At 43.6% G+C, this 17,623-nt stretch overlaps 1 protein-coding gene across 3 annotated transcripts in view; it reads right to left on the bottom strand.

Moving 5' to 3' along the window:
* LOC131686708 (mitogen-activated protein kinase kinase kinase 15) overlaps positions 1-17,623 on the bottom strand; it is a 39,853-nt gene that overhangs the window by 15,059 nt on the left and 7,171 nt on the right. For all 3 annotated transcript variants that reach the window (XM_058970638.1, XM_058970646.1, XM_058970628.1), the window contains exon 2: positions 5,438-8,147. In XM_058970638.1, coding sequence (XP_058826621.1) covers positions 5,438-8,147 — 2,710 coding nt within the window. The remainder of the gene's footprint in view (positions 1-5,437; positions 8,148-17,623) is intronic.

Here is a 17,623-nt window from a genome sequence, read left to right as displayed (position 1 = left end):
GGCGGTACCAACTAGATTCAAGCTTACCGCTATAAATGACTCATATCATATTTTGAAACAAACCGTATGGTGATCGTTGGAATTGTTTAGCAATTGATGTGCATTTCGAAGCAAAGAGAAGAAATAATTCTAAAGCTTGTTCTTACTAATACATGTACACTAGAATTCACCTTATAATAGCGATTTAGCTAAATTCTGACAAAAATTTAAATTTCTTTTTTGATAGATGTACAATACTTATCTCCTCCAACTCAGGCATGGGTAATGTTTATTTACATTGCACGATTGGTCTGCTCAATAAGGTATTTTTGGCTTCACGCTATTCTTCGTACCACCAAAGGCCGTAGAAATTGATGGCGAGTTATCCAAACACCGAGGGGGATAAGACTAGTTACTATCAGGCCCGCTCCGGTTGATCTTCGCCGGGTCTTCTCTTCCCAACTATATCCTCCTTGACAAAGTTCGTCTATCTGTTCGCCTGTTTCTAGCACGGGTTATGAGCTGCAGCAATTGCAAAACGTTGGATCACACGGCCGCTTACTGTGGCAATAAGAAGCGGTGCGACAAATGCTGTGGAGGGTATGAGGACTTTTGCATCAAAGTACTAAAAAGTGTATTCATTGAGGGTTATATTCGCCAATCATGATCTGCTAAAAGCAACGTGGCGGTAAAAATCGCTCCTTAAAGAACGCTGGAAGAAATGCTAGTGAATGCTTCGCAATCTGTCCTTTCCGTAAATTTCTATGAAAACAACTTTTGTTAACCCGGGGAATTCAAGAAAAGAACAAATCTTGCTTCTTGGGTTCCACGGGGTTCTTCTTTGAGAGTGCGCCAATAGCATCTAATAAATCCAACGGAAGTGCTACCTTAAACCCGAAGCAATTGAAGCAGTTGGCTGCTAAATGGACCCTCCTTGCGATCGTGTCCTTCGATGACTAAGCCATCGAACGAGGTCACGGATTTGATCACTGTTCTACAGTGGAACTGCAGAAGTGTTTTCCCGAAAATCGATTACTTCAAATTCTTACTAAACAGTTTAAAATGTGATGCTTTTGATTATGTGAAACTTGGTTAACTTCCGATATAAAGTTAAACTTCCACGACTTTTATATAATTCATCTGGATCTAGAAAAACAACTTTGTTATTGGTGTCGGTTCGTTGACGGGTTAACAAGAGAAACAGCGATGAGTATTTTTTTGCGGTGCGGTTCGGCGTATACATAATCGAAACAGTATCAACGAGAACGTGGAACATTCAAACCGTTGGATATTCGCTTTCCCCAAGAAGATCTGTCTGGACTCTGTCCCGATACAGAAAACGTAACTGTTCTCTTCTCATGCGACAATAACGCCCCGGGGTTGGACAGAATCAAAATCGAGAGGGAATGAAAATTCCTTCACCAACCAAAGCATTCATTTGATATTATGTGGATAGTTTGAAGGCAGAAGTTGGTATCTTTTACATTTTCGAGGATAAGCAAACTGTGTAATCTTTATCTGGTGCACTTTTGTTGAAAAATCCCTCTCGTAGGTAGAATAGAAACAAAATTCAGCTTGCCTCTGAAACCGAACATGTCCGAACCTGAATGCGCTGTGTCGGGAGCAGGGATGCCAAAGCTACTGGTAACCTAAATTTTTTCGGTATATTTACATTTGCACAAGCCGTACAGCCCGCTACAGCGACGCATCACTACAGCTCTTGCCCGGTCGAAAAAAATGCGGACGAACATGGTCAGGCGATTTAAAAAGTTTGACGTTTGACTCAACTCGCCTGTGCTAATTGGCCCTAGGAACAAATGCAATTTGCGAATGCGATTTAAAGGCAATTTCAATACTTAGACAAATTTACTGGCGGCTGAAATGGACTTGGTTGTTTTTCGCGTTTTTCAAACATGGCGGTTCATGTTTGGCTTAAGCTTAAAATTGTTTTTTTAACAATTGGAATGTTCTCGCATGAATTTTGTTTGTTTCGTGCACTTCATTAAGCCAACTAATGTGGGAAATTGTAGAATCATGTGTAAGTATAGTAGAACCCGATCTTTGATCCAAATTCCTAAGGAACTTCAGATTGTGGTAAGTCTTGGTGTGCAATATCATATTCACCATTAATTCTTCATATAGTTCGGTGGTGTTTATGTGAGTAGATAATGATTCCGAAAATAAGTATTATTTGTAATTGTCAAATAAGGCAACTAAAAGCGATTAAAAAGCGCGTTCCGTGGGCGATTTGGGGGCAATTTAAAGGCGAGTAGGGGGGCAGAAAAATGACGGCGGCAAATCGCCCAAATGTTGCATTTGAAATAGCCATCAAATTGCCAGCAATTTGCTGGCAAATTGAAGGGCAATTTGCGCATCCGAGTTGGCAAATAGCCCCCCGTTAGCCAGCAACTAGCCCTTTTTGACTGGGTGCCAGAACGGTAGCCAAACCGAGTACATTTTCCCGTAGAGCAGTAGAATACATTTTTGTTTTGCTGCTGTACTCCGATTGCTCGGTGAGAGTGTGGCGTAGTAAAGTTTGTTCTCTCGCTTTGTACACTTTTCTCTGCGTAGTCAAAGGGAGAGACCCGCACACGAAAGCGTTGATGCCGGTCGTGTCGTAAACGAACCGCATTTATTGTCGTCGTTTGTGATTGAAAATATTGAATAGATTAATAATATTAAAAAGTGTAAAATAAGGAAAGAGAAGCTGTACCGCTCGCGTCTGGTGGCTGTACTGGGGACAGTATTTCTTTGTCATGTTACTGCTTTGCTTACAGACTGCCGTACAGCGCTGGGCGTCCTGCAACAGCGAACGACAGCAGCGTCGAGAGAGAAATGAGAATGTAGGCAGAAAAAATACAGCCGCAGAAAAGGTGGGCATTTTGCATCCTTGGTCGGGAGAACTAATGACGAAAGAAACATTTCATTCATCGCAGCGGGCATGAATTGAATTTTGTTCTTTTTTCAAGTTCACGCAGGGATATCAATTTTTTAAGCTCTGCTGAAGAATATGCCAAACTTTGCGAAGAGGTTCATTGTTATTGTGCAAGCAAGTGCAGATCATCACCATTCCAAAACCAATAAAACCAGCCTCCGATCACAACTCGCATTGACCAACGAACGAGCGATTGTTTTACGTTACTCTCAAAAGAAATTCAAACGACCTATGTTGGCAAAGAGAGAAGTTTTCTTGGATATTAAAGAGGCTTTTGAATCAGATTCTATCAATGTTCTTTCTCAGAACTGTTTGCTGAATCTGTTGTCTTAAAAGTACCTGCCGATTTAACAACATCGCAGTTTAGTTACATGGGTTTCCCGCGGAGCTCATGTCTAAGTCCTCTTCTGTACACTTTTTACATGACTAACATACACGATTGTTTTGTCAATTCATGCACGCTAAAGAAACTTGTAGACGACGGGAGGTCACTGTAACAGGATCCAAAGCTGTCGATTTGTAAGGAACAAGATACTATGAACAAATTTTTTGCGTAGACTCCTCAACTGAGTATCGAAATTCAACTGAGAAAACTGAGCTGGTCGTTTTTTTTCCTGAGAAGTGGAGCCGGCGGAAATCCAGCTTCTACGATCAATCAAGTCGTCACATGTAATTATCTCGGGGTCTGATTCGACTCGAAAAGGAACAGAAATGCCAACAAAGGAGCATTTTTTTCCGAACAATAACTAAAACATTGTATAGTACCCACACAGGAGACCTGATCAAACTATACCAAACAACAATATTGTTGTTGATGGAGTCCGTGCTTCTATTTTCATTCCGCTGCGAACATAGGCTTCATCAAAGTGGAGCGAATCTAGTTTTGTTGTTTGCGTATTGCTTTGGGTTGGATGCACTCGACCCATACGATGAGTCTAGAAATGCTGGCGCACTGTCCGCTGAAAAATCGATCTCATATCTCATAATTGCGAATTTCGAGAGGCACCTCGAGCTTCAAACACGATTTATGTCCTTGCACTTCGACTACATCATCAATCCTTCTTCGTATGATCCCAACCGTGTCCGTTTGCGCTGAAATGATCAAATACACAAACATATGTTCCAGTCACTTCCTGCTCGAGGTAGCGGACACTGTCGACGTGGCAGGTTGCTCCACTCAGAAGCTCGCAGTTCTTTGTGAGATTTTGATGCCATCTTGTTCAGTATCAACATTTCGCAGATATGTGACTCCACGATGACCCATTCATTCTTGTAACGGTCTGACAAAACGATCCAAGCGGGGGCATCGTTACCTTCGTTTGGAATCTAGTGGCGTTTTCGTTTTTTCTTGGTGCTACACCGGTGTAGTGCAAAGAAAGAGATAGACTGATTACACCCAAGTTTGAATGAGTGTAGCACCGACTACACCGGTGTAGTGCACTGTCAAAAACGAATATGCCATAGGTGTCTAGCATACCAGCTGCTTTGTATGATGATGATCTTTGGATATACCCTTAAATTTGAGCCAGGCGGCGTAATTTCCACCAAATTTTGGAACCAGCGCTTTTAGTGACTGCTGCAGAATGTCTACTTTTGGCGCGGTTGGGTTGACTGAAGGAAACGCTACATCAGCCGTTTTGCCGAAAATACTAGTTCTTTGATGACACTGGATACGCCACAATGTTGATTCTCACAATTCGCATACTCCACTCCTTGTTCCTCGAGTGCTTCATTCGCTATCAGCCCCTCTATTTTGTTGTGGATTTGAGTGTACAATCTATTTTCTGTAGTATATGTAGCGGATAGACACTGGGAAAGCACATTAAGTTGTGCGGAACCAATCAACCCGGATGCGTTTAGAGCTAGTATCATTTTCACTTGATTGCGCTGCCGAGCTGCCGTCTGATATTTCTTCATGCATTATTGCTTCCGACACCAATAATATAACGTTGAATTAATTTTAATGATAAATACGCATTTTAATGGTGAATCAATTTCTTCTACATAATTTTTTATGCTATCACAGGATATATTGCAAAGAGCCTTTTATTTCGCATGCTATTGCCTTTTGTTTCTCAATAATTTTTTGTTCCTTTCCGTTGATATTTCGACATTTCGATGCCAAATACATGTAATCATTTACTAGCATTAGTCTAATGGAAACCTGCCCAACCTATTATTTCCACAACAACCCAAAACCATAAATTATTTTCAAATGCGAAGTTCATATATTTTGATTCCACATATTAAATGTTAATTTATTTACTAAAACAAAACTTTAAAAGAATCTCTCGGACAGTAAGAAATAAAATTGTATTTAGCCCTTGAACCTAATAAATATAAATTTGGACCCTGGAAAAACATTATTATTATTACTTTATTGAAAAAATTAGCTTTAAAACTATTGTAGTTTTCGAGTTGCTAGGGAAGATAGTATAAAAAATCCCTCATAAACAAAGGATTAGACAAGCCTGTTCCAAAGTCTAAAAACAACAACCAAAAAACCCCATCCAAAATACTCACTCTGACAGGAAGGGATCCTCCAGCAGCTCGGCTGCCGTCGCTCGCTTATCAACATCCACCTCAAAGCATCGTTTGATGAAGATTTTCGCCACCGGCGACAGTTCAGCCGGTATCTCCGGATGTTTCTTATAGAAACCCACCTTAAACATAGCCGCCTGCGGTGATCCCAACTCCACGAACGGTGGCTTCCCGGTTGCCATCTCCACCACGGTACACCCAAAGGACCAAATATCGGCTGCCGGACCATAACCACGTACACCCTGATCGATAACTTCCGGAGCCATGTACTGCAGCGTCCCGGTAAAGGTCTCCGTTACCGGATTTATGCCGGCCAGCCGTTTCGACGTTCCAAAATCGGAGATCTTCACAACCCCACTGTACGTGTTGACCAGCACGTTGTCACCCTTGATGTCGCGATGGACAATCTTCTGGTCGTGTAGATACTTCAGTCCTTCTAGTATCTGTTTAGAGTAAAAGGCGATGGTTGCTTCGTTATCTTTGAGCGGACCCCACTTGGATCGAAGTAAGGCTGAGAGCGACCCTCCCGGAACTTGCTCCATGAATATTTTAAAATAATTGTCCTCCGATTTGGACCCCCAATACTGGACTATATTCCGATGGCGCAGCTGAGAGTGAAGTTTAATTTCTTCATGCAGGGGTTGAACTTCATGACTAAACTTTTCCGGTACTTCCTTGACGGCTATTTTAACCTGTGTGTTAAGATCTCGAGCAGCGTAAACGGTACCGTAGGTACCACGTCCCAGAACAATTCTTCGACTTTGATCGTCCATATCGTACTCGTAATTAATCTCGTCATTATTGGTCTCCGTGGATAAGTCTATGAAGCCACAGCCCTGTTCGGCAGTCATTTGTAGAATTAAATCGTAGAACTGCTGTCGGCATTGGACCGAAGGAAAATACATCTGGAAGTCGTCGGAGTTTTGCTGTACATACAGATAGGCACACCGTTCGTCTCGCTTGTACAAACTGACGGATTTAATCTGACTGGCGAGGAAGTTAAAATTATGAACCTTTCGGCATTTTTCCTTCTCATGTTGCTGGCAGATATTTGCAATGTCGATGGATTTTTGCTCGGCGTTCATGTGAATAGAGACGTAGGACGGCATGAGGATTTTTTGCGTTTCCTGGATCAGGATGGGGAAACGAACCGTGGACGAGGGTTCAGCGTTGGTGGCTTCGATGAAAAACTCCATCCAAAATTGAAAGATTTGCTGCTCGATTGAAGCGAGAGATTCTTCCGATTTGCGCCGGGAACAGTCGATTAGCGTGATGTTGCCGATGGTTGATTTGAGGTACCACTTGGGTGGTTTCAGCCGGAACATGCACTCGGCCGCTTGGATGGCTTTTGCGTAGTTCTCGGCTAGTACGGAGATTTCGAAGAACGTCGCTACATTCCAGTAGTCTTTGATGGATGAGAGGGAACCTTTTTTGCCGATCAAATTGTTTAGAACCATTCCGATGTGCTGTAGTTCTGTGTCGGAGAAATCTTTGCCTTCGATTACCAGTAGGGTGGCTAGGTTAATACCAGCGAATTCGTTTGGTTGAATTTCGAAACTTTTTCGGTACCAGGTGATGGCATTCTGAAGAGATTCCTGGTCGGTTCGGCTGGATTCAACGAAAATGTCTTTGTAGATTCGGCCACACAGGCACAGCATATCCGGGAAATGGTTTTCTTTCTTTTCTAGTGCTTTGATGCAGGTTTTCAGCGCCGAATCGCGATCACCTTCCTTGTTTCTTCGATTCAGCGCGAACGCGTACAGATAATTCATATTACCAGTGTTAATGTAGTTTTGTTTGTTTGGAACTGTTTGCAGGTCGTCCACTAACTGAACCATTGCGTCGTAGTCTTGAACGTCCCGAAGTGATAGCATATAGGTTTGCACGATTTCCTTTGAAAGAACATGCGGATCATCCAGTCTTTTCCTCATATTTCGTAGCATTTTTTGCAGTTCCTCTACATTTCCCGCGAATTGATCTCTTACGCCTCTTAAATCGGCCATGAACTTTTCCCTCAGATGTGCCTTCGATTGAATTTCTACGTCCTGAAAGATTTTCCTCAATCGTCCCAACAGTCCAATCTTAGACTCCACATCTCCTACTTTTCCAGGATTCGTCACTACACAACCTCCACCCTCCACCACTCGATAGGGCACGAAAGTGTAGTTTCCACACGATATCTTCATCCTCAGCGTAGCCTCACTCTCCACGTCATTGTAGATCACGATATTCTCCTTCATCTCGAAACTCTCCCGCACTCCCAAATGGTAGCTCAGTGTACTCTGCTGCGCCTGAACGCTCAAATCCACGACGGCCACATCGGCGCTATAGAAACTATCGACCGTGTTGAGCTCGCCAAAGTCCAATTTCTCAAACTCAAGCAGCTGTAGATTCGCGCACGCCTGTAGGCAGGCAAGTTTTAGCTCATCGAAGGCCACCTTCCGCTGGGCCAGATGTGTATCGATCACGCACGCTATATCCATCCGGGGGCGACTCGATCCAGCCTGGGATCCACTGCCACCTATGCCGTTGGTGTTGTTATTGTTGCTGCCGCCAGCAGTGCTGCTACCCGGTGGAAGTCCGCCACCAGCAGCGTTACCGTTTAGGACTGCCGTGTTGGAAGAGCTGTCACTCAAGTTGGACATGCTGTCGGCGAAGGATGTTGCGGTGATCCCTGGCGAGGGAAGTGGTTCTGAAAAAAAAGGGAGCGGAGAAGTGGAGTGTTAGAATCCATTTTCAATGCATGTGACACACAAATTAGAATTGTACAATTAAATAGAAATTCCATTGGGATCGACGAAAGTAAACTTGACAGAGTGTACGTTTCGCAAACTGAAAATATGGTGAGAACAGTTGAGTGACTGTGAAGTCGTAGCGTCCGGGGCAAAACTCACGCGCTGCCATAAACACTATTAAAAACGGGTAAACATAACCAGTCGCTTAATGTAAACAATCTAACAGAGCATCTGGTGTTGGGTGGGCCGTTTAAGGTGGGTAATTACGCAAATGATGTAAAATCAGTATTTTCTTCTTGTTTTCTTTTCGGATTGAAAATTGCGCCTTGGCGGGCCTATTTACAACGAGGAAATATTCTCGTTTTCTCTCAACGGAGTAGTGTGATGTAATTAGCACAACTAATGCGCGTCCTAATGGAAATCACAATAACATGATCATGGGTTTGGTTCCATTACTTGCCGTTAGCTCCGTCATCCTTGTACTAGCTGCTGTAGCGCTGCTTTTCTGAAACTTGGGTTTTCCAGGTAACAGAAGAACCAATTACATAATTTTGAATGAAATAACTCGTAACTCGTTCCCTCTAGGGATGTACTATTGCTTTTCGGACCAACGGATGACTATATAATTAATATTCGTTCTACAGTTCAAAATTATTACAACATTTGACACACGTAAGAAATTAAAATGATTAAAATTGAATCATGAATCCCGGAGCTTCAAAAACTTATTGAAGTGGCCAATCTAACCATGTACGCCCATTCCTTTATTACCAACAATATAGATAACCGATTCCAAGAATGATTGTAAACATACTGATAGGCTGTACTTTATCGCAATTTTTGATCAGAACTCTCGCAGCTTTGCTGGACGAAACTCAAACGTAAGACGACTATCTTAATAAAGCTAATAAAACTAATCAATCAATACTACTGGCATAGACCAGCGCCATGCCTTCTTGTCTACCCGACCAGGAAATAGTCTTGAGGACGAGGAGATACTATCCCAAATTTTGATAGTCATAGATAGACTCGTGGCCAGTGATGCTATTCTCGTTCGTTGGCGCGTAAAAGCCATTTCTCGTTCGCGCGAAATATCGAGAACACTCTTAGTAGTCCATGCTTTTCGTGCATTCACACTCGCCTGTGCTCTTCAACGCGTTTCTCGCATGCGAGATAACACGCCACACGAGCATTCGCGAGAAAAGCTTCCTGGAATTGCGCTACATACTAGATGAAATCTGGCAAGAAAACTTGGGTTTTTCGCTCGCAATTTTGATTCACCCGGGCGCGAACGATGAGGAACGCTAGGCAGGCTACTCGTACACGCCCGAGAACGAACGGGCTTGATGTGCTTCTCGCTCGTTTCGCAACACTGCTTGTTTTATTCGATAGCTCTTGAATTGGCACATGGATAGTTTTCGCGGATTAAATTAAAGATTGCGTGCGTATAGTTCAAAGCGTATATTATAACTGATTGCTCTCTCTCTCTTTTACTCTATATCGCTGCCGAGGGGCGATTCGATATTAATTAGTTTGCGCGATCATTCTCCCCTCGTTGACTCCACTGGATCAACCGACGGAAGTAGGCAGATTTTTGTGATGGTTCGTCGATATTCGCCAGATGATGTCTTGACGGTCACAACTCGTACTACACCCTTGTCTCCTGGGTGAGTGGCAATAATCCGTCCGATATGCCATCGATGGGGTGGAGCGTTTTCATCCTTGAGTACGACGAGTGCTCCTACTTAGATCTTGGTTACTCCGCCGTTCCACTTTGGCCGGGATTGTAAATGATGCAGATATTCTGCCGACCAACGTTTCCAGAAATGCTCCTTCATTAACTGGATGTGCTGCCAGCGACTCAAGCGCCCTACTTTCTCCTGTGCATATGATGGTTCCGGAATACTGAGTGCTGATCTACCGATTAAAAAATGTGATGGAGTCAGCACTTCAACGTCGTTAGGATCATCCGATACTGGTATTAGTGGCCGACTGTTTAAAATGGCCTCGGTTTGAGCTAGAAATGTTGTCATTTCCTCATATGTGAGTTTTGTTTCTCCAACCACGCGCTTTATGTGATGCTTTACCGATTTGACACCAGCCTCCCATATTCCTCCAAAATGGAGGCTGCGAGGAGGAATGAAATGCCACTGTATTCCCTTAGCAATGCAAAAATCGTTCAGTTCAGATTGGTGGGTTTGCTCTTCAAAAAGTTTCCGCAGAGCTGCAAGTTCATGATTTGCACCCACAAAGGTTGTCCCATTGTCTGAATACATGTGAGTAACAATACCACGTCTGCTTATAAAGCGTTGTAGTGCAGCTACAAAGTTTGCGGTGGTTAAGTACAAACAAATATTGCAATGTAGGCCTTGTAGGCCTTGTAAGTTACCGTTTTCCTACCAGCCTCCTTAAGCAAAAAGGGCCCTGCATAATCAACTGCAGTATTTGAAAAAACTGGCGATGGAGTTACGCGGTGATCAGGCAAGTTTCCCATGAATTGGGTTACCGATCGTGGATTTTGTCTAACACAAACAAAACAACCTCTGATTACTCGCTTAATTATTTGTTTCACCTTCACAGGACAGAAGCGTTCGCGGACGATTGACAGCAACCCTCGTTGTCCAACGTGCATATGATCTTCGTGTAGTTGTCGAACAAGGATGAGGGTAATGTGATGCCTTTCCGGTAATAGAAGCTGGTGCCTTCCTTCGTAAGGGATCGACGAATTTTGAAGCCGCCCTCCTACTCTAATTAATCCATTTGTGTCGAGAATCGGTGCCAATCCACTATGGTCGTGTAGTTTGCTGGAGCCACTGGATAGTAATTTGAAAAGACAGCCGAATGATTCCCGCTGAACTAGTCTAACAATTGTATGAAGTGATGTAGTCATTTCCTCAGCATTGAGAGGAGACACATCTCGAATCTTTGTACGAGCATTCCTAATAAATCCCAATACGTATGCCCAAGCTCGCTGTAAGCGTCGAAAGTTACTTAGTCGAATCAAGTTGATTGGTGGCTCCCGCTGGACAGCAGCACACACCGTCGCTGGTTTTAGTTCGGGCAAGTTACATTCGTCGATGTCTCTCATGTCATCTACGAGTGTATCTGTTTCTTCCCATAGTGTTGGCGACCCTGCCCACCACAATTCAAGTTGTAACAGATCCTCCGGCATGGCACCACGTGATAATACGTCTGCAGGATTTAATTCTGATGGAATGTATCGCCACCGATATTCTGGCACCAATTCGATAATAGCTGCAACCCGATTCGAAACAAACTGATTCATAGCAAGCGGTGATTTTTTCAGCCACCCCAATACTACTTGCGAATCACACCAAAGTGTCACCCGATTGAACGAAATTTTCATCGCCGCCACAGTTTTGCTAACGAGCTGAGCTAAAAGTAAAGCACCACACAATTCCAGTCGTGGGATAGTTGTAGGTTTCAACGGAGCGATGCGCGATTTGCTGCAGACAAGGTGGACACTAACAGTTCCGTCGAATGATACACATCGGGTGTACAGTACTGCACCGTAAGCTACCTTGGAAGCATCTGAGTATCCATGAAGTTCGATTAAATTTGTATTATTTGCAATTACACATCTGCTCTTTTTCATCAGGTTCACCAACGGTAATTGCTCACGGAATGATGTCCAGTTTTTCTCCTGTTCGGCTGGTAAAACTTCGTCCCATGCTAAACCAAGCCGCCAGAGGTCTTGGATTTGTATCTTTGCCATTGTAAAATAGTCATCTGTTGGATTCCAAATCAAACCCAGCGTTTTAATTGTATTGTTTATATCCGCATTCTCGAAGTTCATCTGCGCTTCCTGATGATCAGTTGGAATATGTCTGCGAACGATGTCACTTGCTGATTTCGTTATTAGAACGGAGTCGCTCTAGGTTCGCTCTGAGCTGTCACTTTTGTATGGATTTTGTAAATATTAGAGCGAACCTAGGGCGACTCTGATCTAAAACCGAAATCGGCAACTGTTCGAGCAGAACTTGTGCACTCCAAAGCCGCCTCGTTTCAACATATCCGTTAGTTGTTCGTAAATTGCGATCACGTCTGCCGGTGTTTTGCCTCCGGTGAGAAAATCGTCGATGTAGCTATCTTGCTGGATGACCTTTGATGCAAGCGGAAGTTCGTTTCCCTCGTCGGTTGCTAACTGAAGCAGCACACGCGTGGCCAGATACGGTGCACTGGAACAACCGTATGTTACAGTTGTTAGCTCGAAGATTGCTGCGTTGCGTTCGGAGTTGAGCCACACAATACGCTGATATTTTCGATCGTCATCGTGAATTTGAACCTGACGGTACATTTTTGGTATATCTGCTGTAAGCACCACTTGATGACTACAAAATCGCAGAATGATTGAGATTAGGTCGCTTTGAACTGTCGGGCCTATCTCCAGAGCATCGTTCAACGAAATTCCAGTGCTGGTTTTTGCTGAAGCGTCGAAAACTACCCTGATTTTAGTAGTGCTGCTCGATTCCTTATAGACAGCGTGATGAGGAAGAAAATAACCATCGACTGGACGGTTTTCGACTTCCACCATGTGGCCAAGGGCCAAGTGCTCCGTCATAAACCCCGTGTAGCGGCTTCTTTTCTCGTCGTCGATGAATGTTCGCAATAATTTATCAAACCGACGTTGCGCCGTTGCTAGAGAGTCGCCAAGCTGACTCTTCATGTTATTGAAAGGTAATTTGACAATATACCGACCGTTGTCGCTTCGAATAACAGTACGCTTGAAGTAATCTTCAACTGCTTGTTCAGTTGCTGTTCGAGCAGGTGCCTCCCGGCATGTTTCCAGCTCCCAGAACTTCGTCAATCTGCGATTGAGTTCCTCGTTACACAAGTTGAGCTGACAAGTTTGTGATCGCTTTTGAATATTAGTCGGTACCGTTCCGCTAACAATCCACCCGAAATGTGTATCTATCAATGTTGGTATAGCATTACCGAGCCGCATCCGGCCCTCTTTAATCAGATCGAAGATTAGTTCGGCTCCAATAATCATCTGGATCTCATCAGGTACATTAAACGATGGATCATGTAAATCAATACCAGCAGGAATGGACCAAGTCTGAATGTTAAGTTCAACAATTGGTAAGCTGGTCGTTATCTTCGGCACCACAAGAAATTCCAAAAGGGCGTCAAAAGAGTTAACGCGTGATCGAATCTTTGTATTAATTTTGTGTTTAACTATTGTTTCTGCGTTGTTCAGCCCGCTGATCGGAAGATTGATGCTTGTCATTGGGATGTTCAGCTTTCTCGCAAATACTTCGGTAATGATATTCGAATCCGATCCTGAATCTAAAAGAGCTCTACAAGGCCAGCTGGTGTTTCCGGATCCACATACAAGAATCTCGGCGGTCGACAGTAGCACTTGTCTTTTCGTGATTGTTGCTTGAGCACAGTTTACCGAACGTGGTTCTTGAGCAGAACTTTCAGTCGTATCCTTACATTCCGATGCTGATTGTTCCGGAAGCGGAATCTCAGGTTTCTTCGATGTGGGAATCTTTTCTTGGTGAAGTAGACTGTGGTGCTTTCTTCCACATGCTTTACAGGATTGCTGCTTGATTGCAGTCGACAGTTCGATGACCACGACGTAGGCAATTGAAGCAGAGGCCTGCTTGTTTTACCTTGCCATAACGCTCGTTCACTCCGAGGGCCTTAAATACATTGCATTTGTAGATAGAGTGCTCACCATTGCAACTAAAACATGATTCCTTAGACGTTTGCACGAAGTTTTTAGCTGTCATGTTCTTTTGCTCCAATTTGCCTCGTTGTTTTGCTGTTCCAGTGATTGGCTGTGGTTCTGAATAACCCTTCACTTTTTGTAGAATACGGCTTCTTTCACGTAGAAAATTGAGCATCAACGAAAACGATGGTAGTTCCTCCTTTGGCAATTGTGATTCCCACAGCTTTCTTGTATCCTTGTCCAATCGTTTAGCAACTAAATTGACAAGAATCATCTCAGCCAAACCGTCAACAGGTAAATCCCGGTTGTTGAGTGCGTCGACGTGCTTGGAACATGTATCGATTAACTTCCGTAATTCTTCACCTGATTCACCCGTCATCTTTGGCAGGCTCAGTAGCGCATCAATGTGTGTATCAATTATGAGTCGCTCATCTTCGTATGTATCTTCTAGCATTTTCCAAGCAGCATCGTAATTGTTATTATTGATCACATCCTGATCGATTTTACCTGCTGCGTTGCCGATGAGAGAGTTTTTGAGATGATACAGTTTAATCGCGGGTGATTCATTAGGATATCTTCGCATAATCGTCTGGAACATGCATTTGAAGGCATACCAGTTCTCGAGATTTCCATCAAATGTTGGCAGCGGCACCTGCAAGTGTGGTGCGGATGAGTTTACAGCCATCGGAGGTTGAGGGTGGAATGGAGCTGCGTTTACACTGAGCAGCGCTTGATTCGCTTCAGCATTCTTCCTTTCATCCAATTTCGTCTGGATCGTGATATACAGCGAGTTGAACAGCTCTTCACAGCGGTAATGTTCTGCCGTATGCTCATCCCGTTGTTCCCGTGGTGTAATATTGCAGATCTCCAGATAAATTTTCTACGAATCTTCGTTGCACCGGCGGATCGTTTCCAACTGCAGTTTTAACCAGTGCACATTCACATCGTCGTCCTTTACTCCTTCCCGAATTCTCAGAAGCTTCTGCAATATCAAATCACGCCGATCGACGACATTTTCCATTCTCTGCGCCATTTTCTTGTCGTTTTCTCGTTTTATCTGTGCCGCTTTTTGGAGCGCTACCGTGCTCTCAGGGGCAAGACTTGTTCCCGCTCCAGTCAAAGCGTCCAGTAGATTTTTAGGGGTTATGATTCGTAACACTTTTGGAGTTTCTTCGTTTTCACACATGGAATTAATGTTTATGGTTTATTTGCACAGGTAATTCGCTGATTGTTCTTGTCGTTTCAAGATTAATCGTGCACCGAACACGATTCAAAGGATTCGCTTTCGCATTACGCGTCGCGTCGTTGCCAAGATGGCGTACTTTTTGCACTTGGTGCAAAATCGAATCAATTACGTTTCACCATATGCCGCGAGAAAACCATCACTATATTCCGCACATCTACCATCTCGTCGGATTACATCCGGCTCGAAGGACCAAAATGTTTTATTCGATAGCTCTTGAATTGGCACATGGATAGTTTTCGCGGATTAAATTAAAGATTGCGTGCGTATAGTTCAAAGCGTATATTATAACTGATTGCTCTCTCTCTCTCTTTTACTCTATATCGCTGCCGAGGGGCGATTCGATATTAATTAGTTTGCGCGATCACTGCTCGTGGCTAATTTTATTCAGTACTTCCGGAAGTATTAGTTCAGATGTAGCCGGGGCTGCTTTTTTGTCCAACAATCATCATTTGTCCAACAAATCTTCGCAGAATTAAGCTGCCCATGGGTCACTTCTGGTGTGTAGCGTTCCATTTTCTTTCCGCCAGTAAATGTGTCACTTCACCAACAGAAGGGCGCATCTGGCAGTGTTTAAAATCAACCGCTATTGTATCGATCGTCAGTTTCCATTCAAACATTCTTTACGTTTTCCTTCTTCTCTGGCATCATCATCATAGCCGTGACCGAACAATCCGGATGATGATTAAATGTGTTTTTCGATCATGGGCGCCATTCCCGTCTCATTGAACGACCGATTGCTCTTAGTCAGCGATCCTTAAACTCGTTGATTGTTAATAGTTTAGTTTTTTTATGGCTTGCTTTACAAGGCCTGACACCAACCCCGTAAACTTTCGGGGGACCGTGGTGCATAGTTTAGCTGGCATTTGGACGATAATCAACCGCTCCTAACATGGAGAACAGACGCTGCTTTCCAGGTTTGCCGGAGCAAACCTCCCTTGCCCTGTCTGCGTACAACCATAGTTTCCACCGGGGGTTGGTTACTCGATCTCCACTATAGTTGTTCGTACCCCGGCCAGTACCGCGCGGAGGTAGGGAGAGAAGTTGCATGGGCGTAAGCTAAGGACCAGCCATTTACCAACCTCTCTGCTGGGCATACTGTGTTTTATTTTTCACACTCGAGAAATCGATGGTCTGTTTCGTTCAACGCCCATGCCTCATTACCTAGGAAGTATCAGCCATTTTGTATAGAACAAGTTTTGAGCACGTCTGTAGACTACGAAACTTTAGCTGAATGAGCGAACCCTAGAAAATCCTATTCGCAGCAGCATCGCACATTTTTACCTCGCGACTACCATCGATATCATATGTCATTAGTGCTCCAAGATATATGAATTCGTCGGCTACCTCGTATTGTGAACCATCGAATTCCACCTCGGAACCTTTCGAAGTGTCCCGCTCCGGGCCAGCTACCATATACGTGTCTTGTAAGACCTCTTAATCGGTACGATTCTCGCAGGCTCTTCCCTTTTAAAAAGTACAAATGCTCTGCGATCAATGCCAACAAGGTTCAATGTCGTCCACGAAGCCAAAAAGTATGTGAGATCTCGTGATGATAATCCCGTTCCTTTGCACATCAGATCTTCGTATCTTGCACCTTCGAGCGGCATGTTGAACAATAGATTGCAACGCTCTGATTAAATTCGGACTTCTTTTAGGTTATTCTGATGTTTGATTTTGGTCCAGCCAGCATCATACGAATCTAGTCAATCAATTTTATCGGAAAACCACGTTCAAGCATCATCTGCAACAGTTTGGTTCGTTTGACTGAATCGTACGCCGCCTTGAAATCCACAAGCAGATGATGAGTTGTATTCCCGGAATTTATGTCGCAGAGTAAATATATGGTTCGCCGTTGATCGCCATTTATGAAATCACTTTCGCAGAGTGTCGATTCCTGGAATTATAATTGGACACTTTAGATACAGTAGATCGAAAAAAAAATAATGCTCACTAGTGCCGCCTGGCGGTAGAAATTACATCGTGTTAATTCGCCCACCCGAAAGGCCATTATCTACTGCCCAAGTTTGCAGAAGAAAGCAGTGCTCCAAAATCACGAAGTATTCTAAAGACTATCTGTGTTGTACAAAGTACAACGCGCGAGTGTTCGTGTTACAAAATTTGGCGCGAATGCCGGGGGGTTAATTAAGGGGTTACACCACTGTAGAAAACGAAAAAATAGGCATGCTTCGGAAATTTTTCTTGGTGTAATAAAAAGTGATCTTTTAAAATGGGAGTTATAATACCAGTTTTGAAGCACAAGAAACATTTTTATTCAAGTAATTTTGTCGCAAGATGGCGGCTGAGCTGCATTTTCCCTATCCTATGCTGAGGGGTTTGACGGTATTGCAAGCATCATCAAGCATATTGTGTGAATCAGTGCTAAAGAACCTCTGACAGACAATTGCTTTAAGGTTTGATTGAGAAAGCTTGGAAAGGAGGCCATCTTGGAAAACGAAAAAAGCAGTTTTTTCTCACCACCTTGGAAAAAT

Source organism: Topomyia yanbarensis, chromosome 1 (assembly GCF_030247195.1).
Source record: "Topomyia yanbarensis strain Yona2022 chromosome 1, ASM3024719v1, whole genome shotgun sequence".
NCBI classification, from domain to species: Eukaryota; Metazoa; Arthropoda; class Insecta; order Diptera; family Culicidae; genus Topomyia; species Topomyia yanbarensis.
Note: the sequence above shows the minus strand (reverse complement) of the source record. Positions and strands in the feature narration are given on the sequence as shown.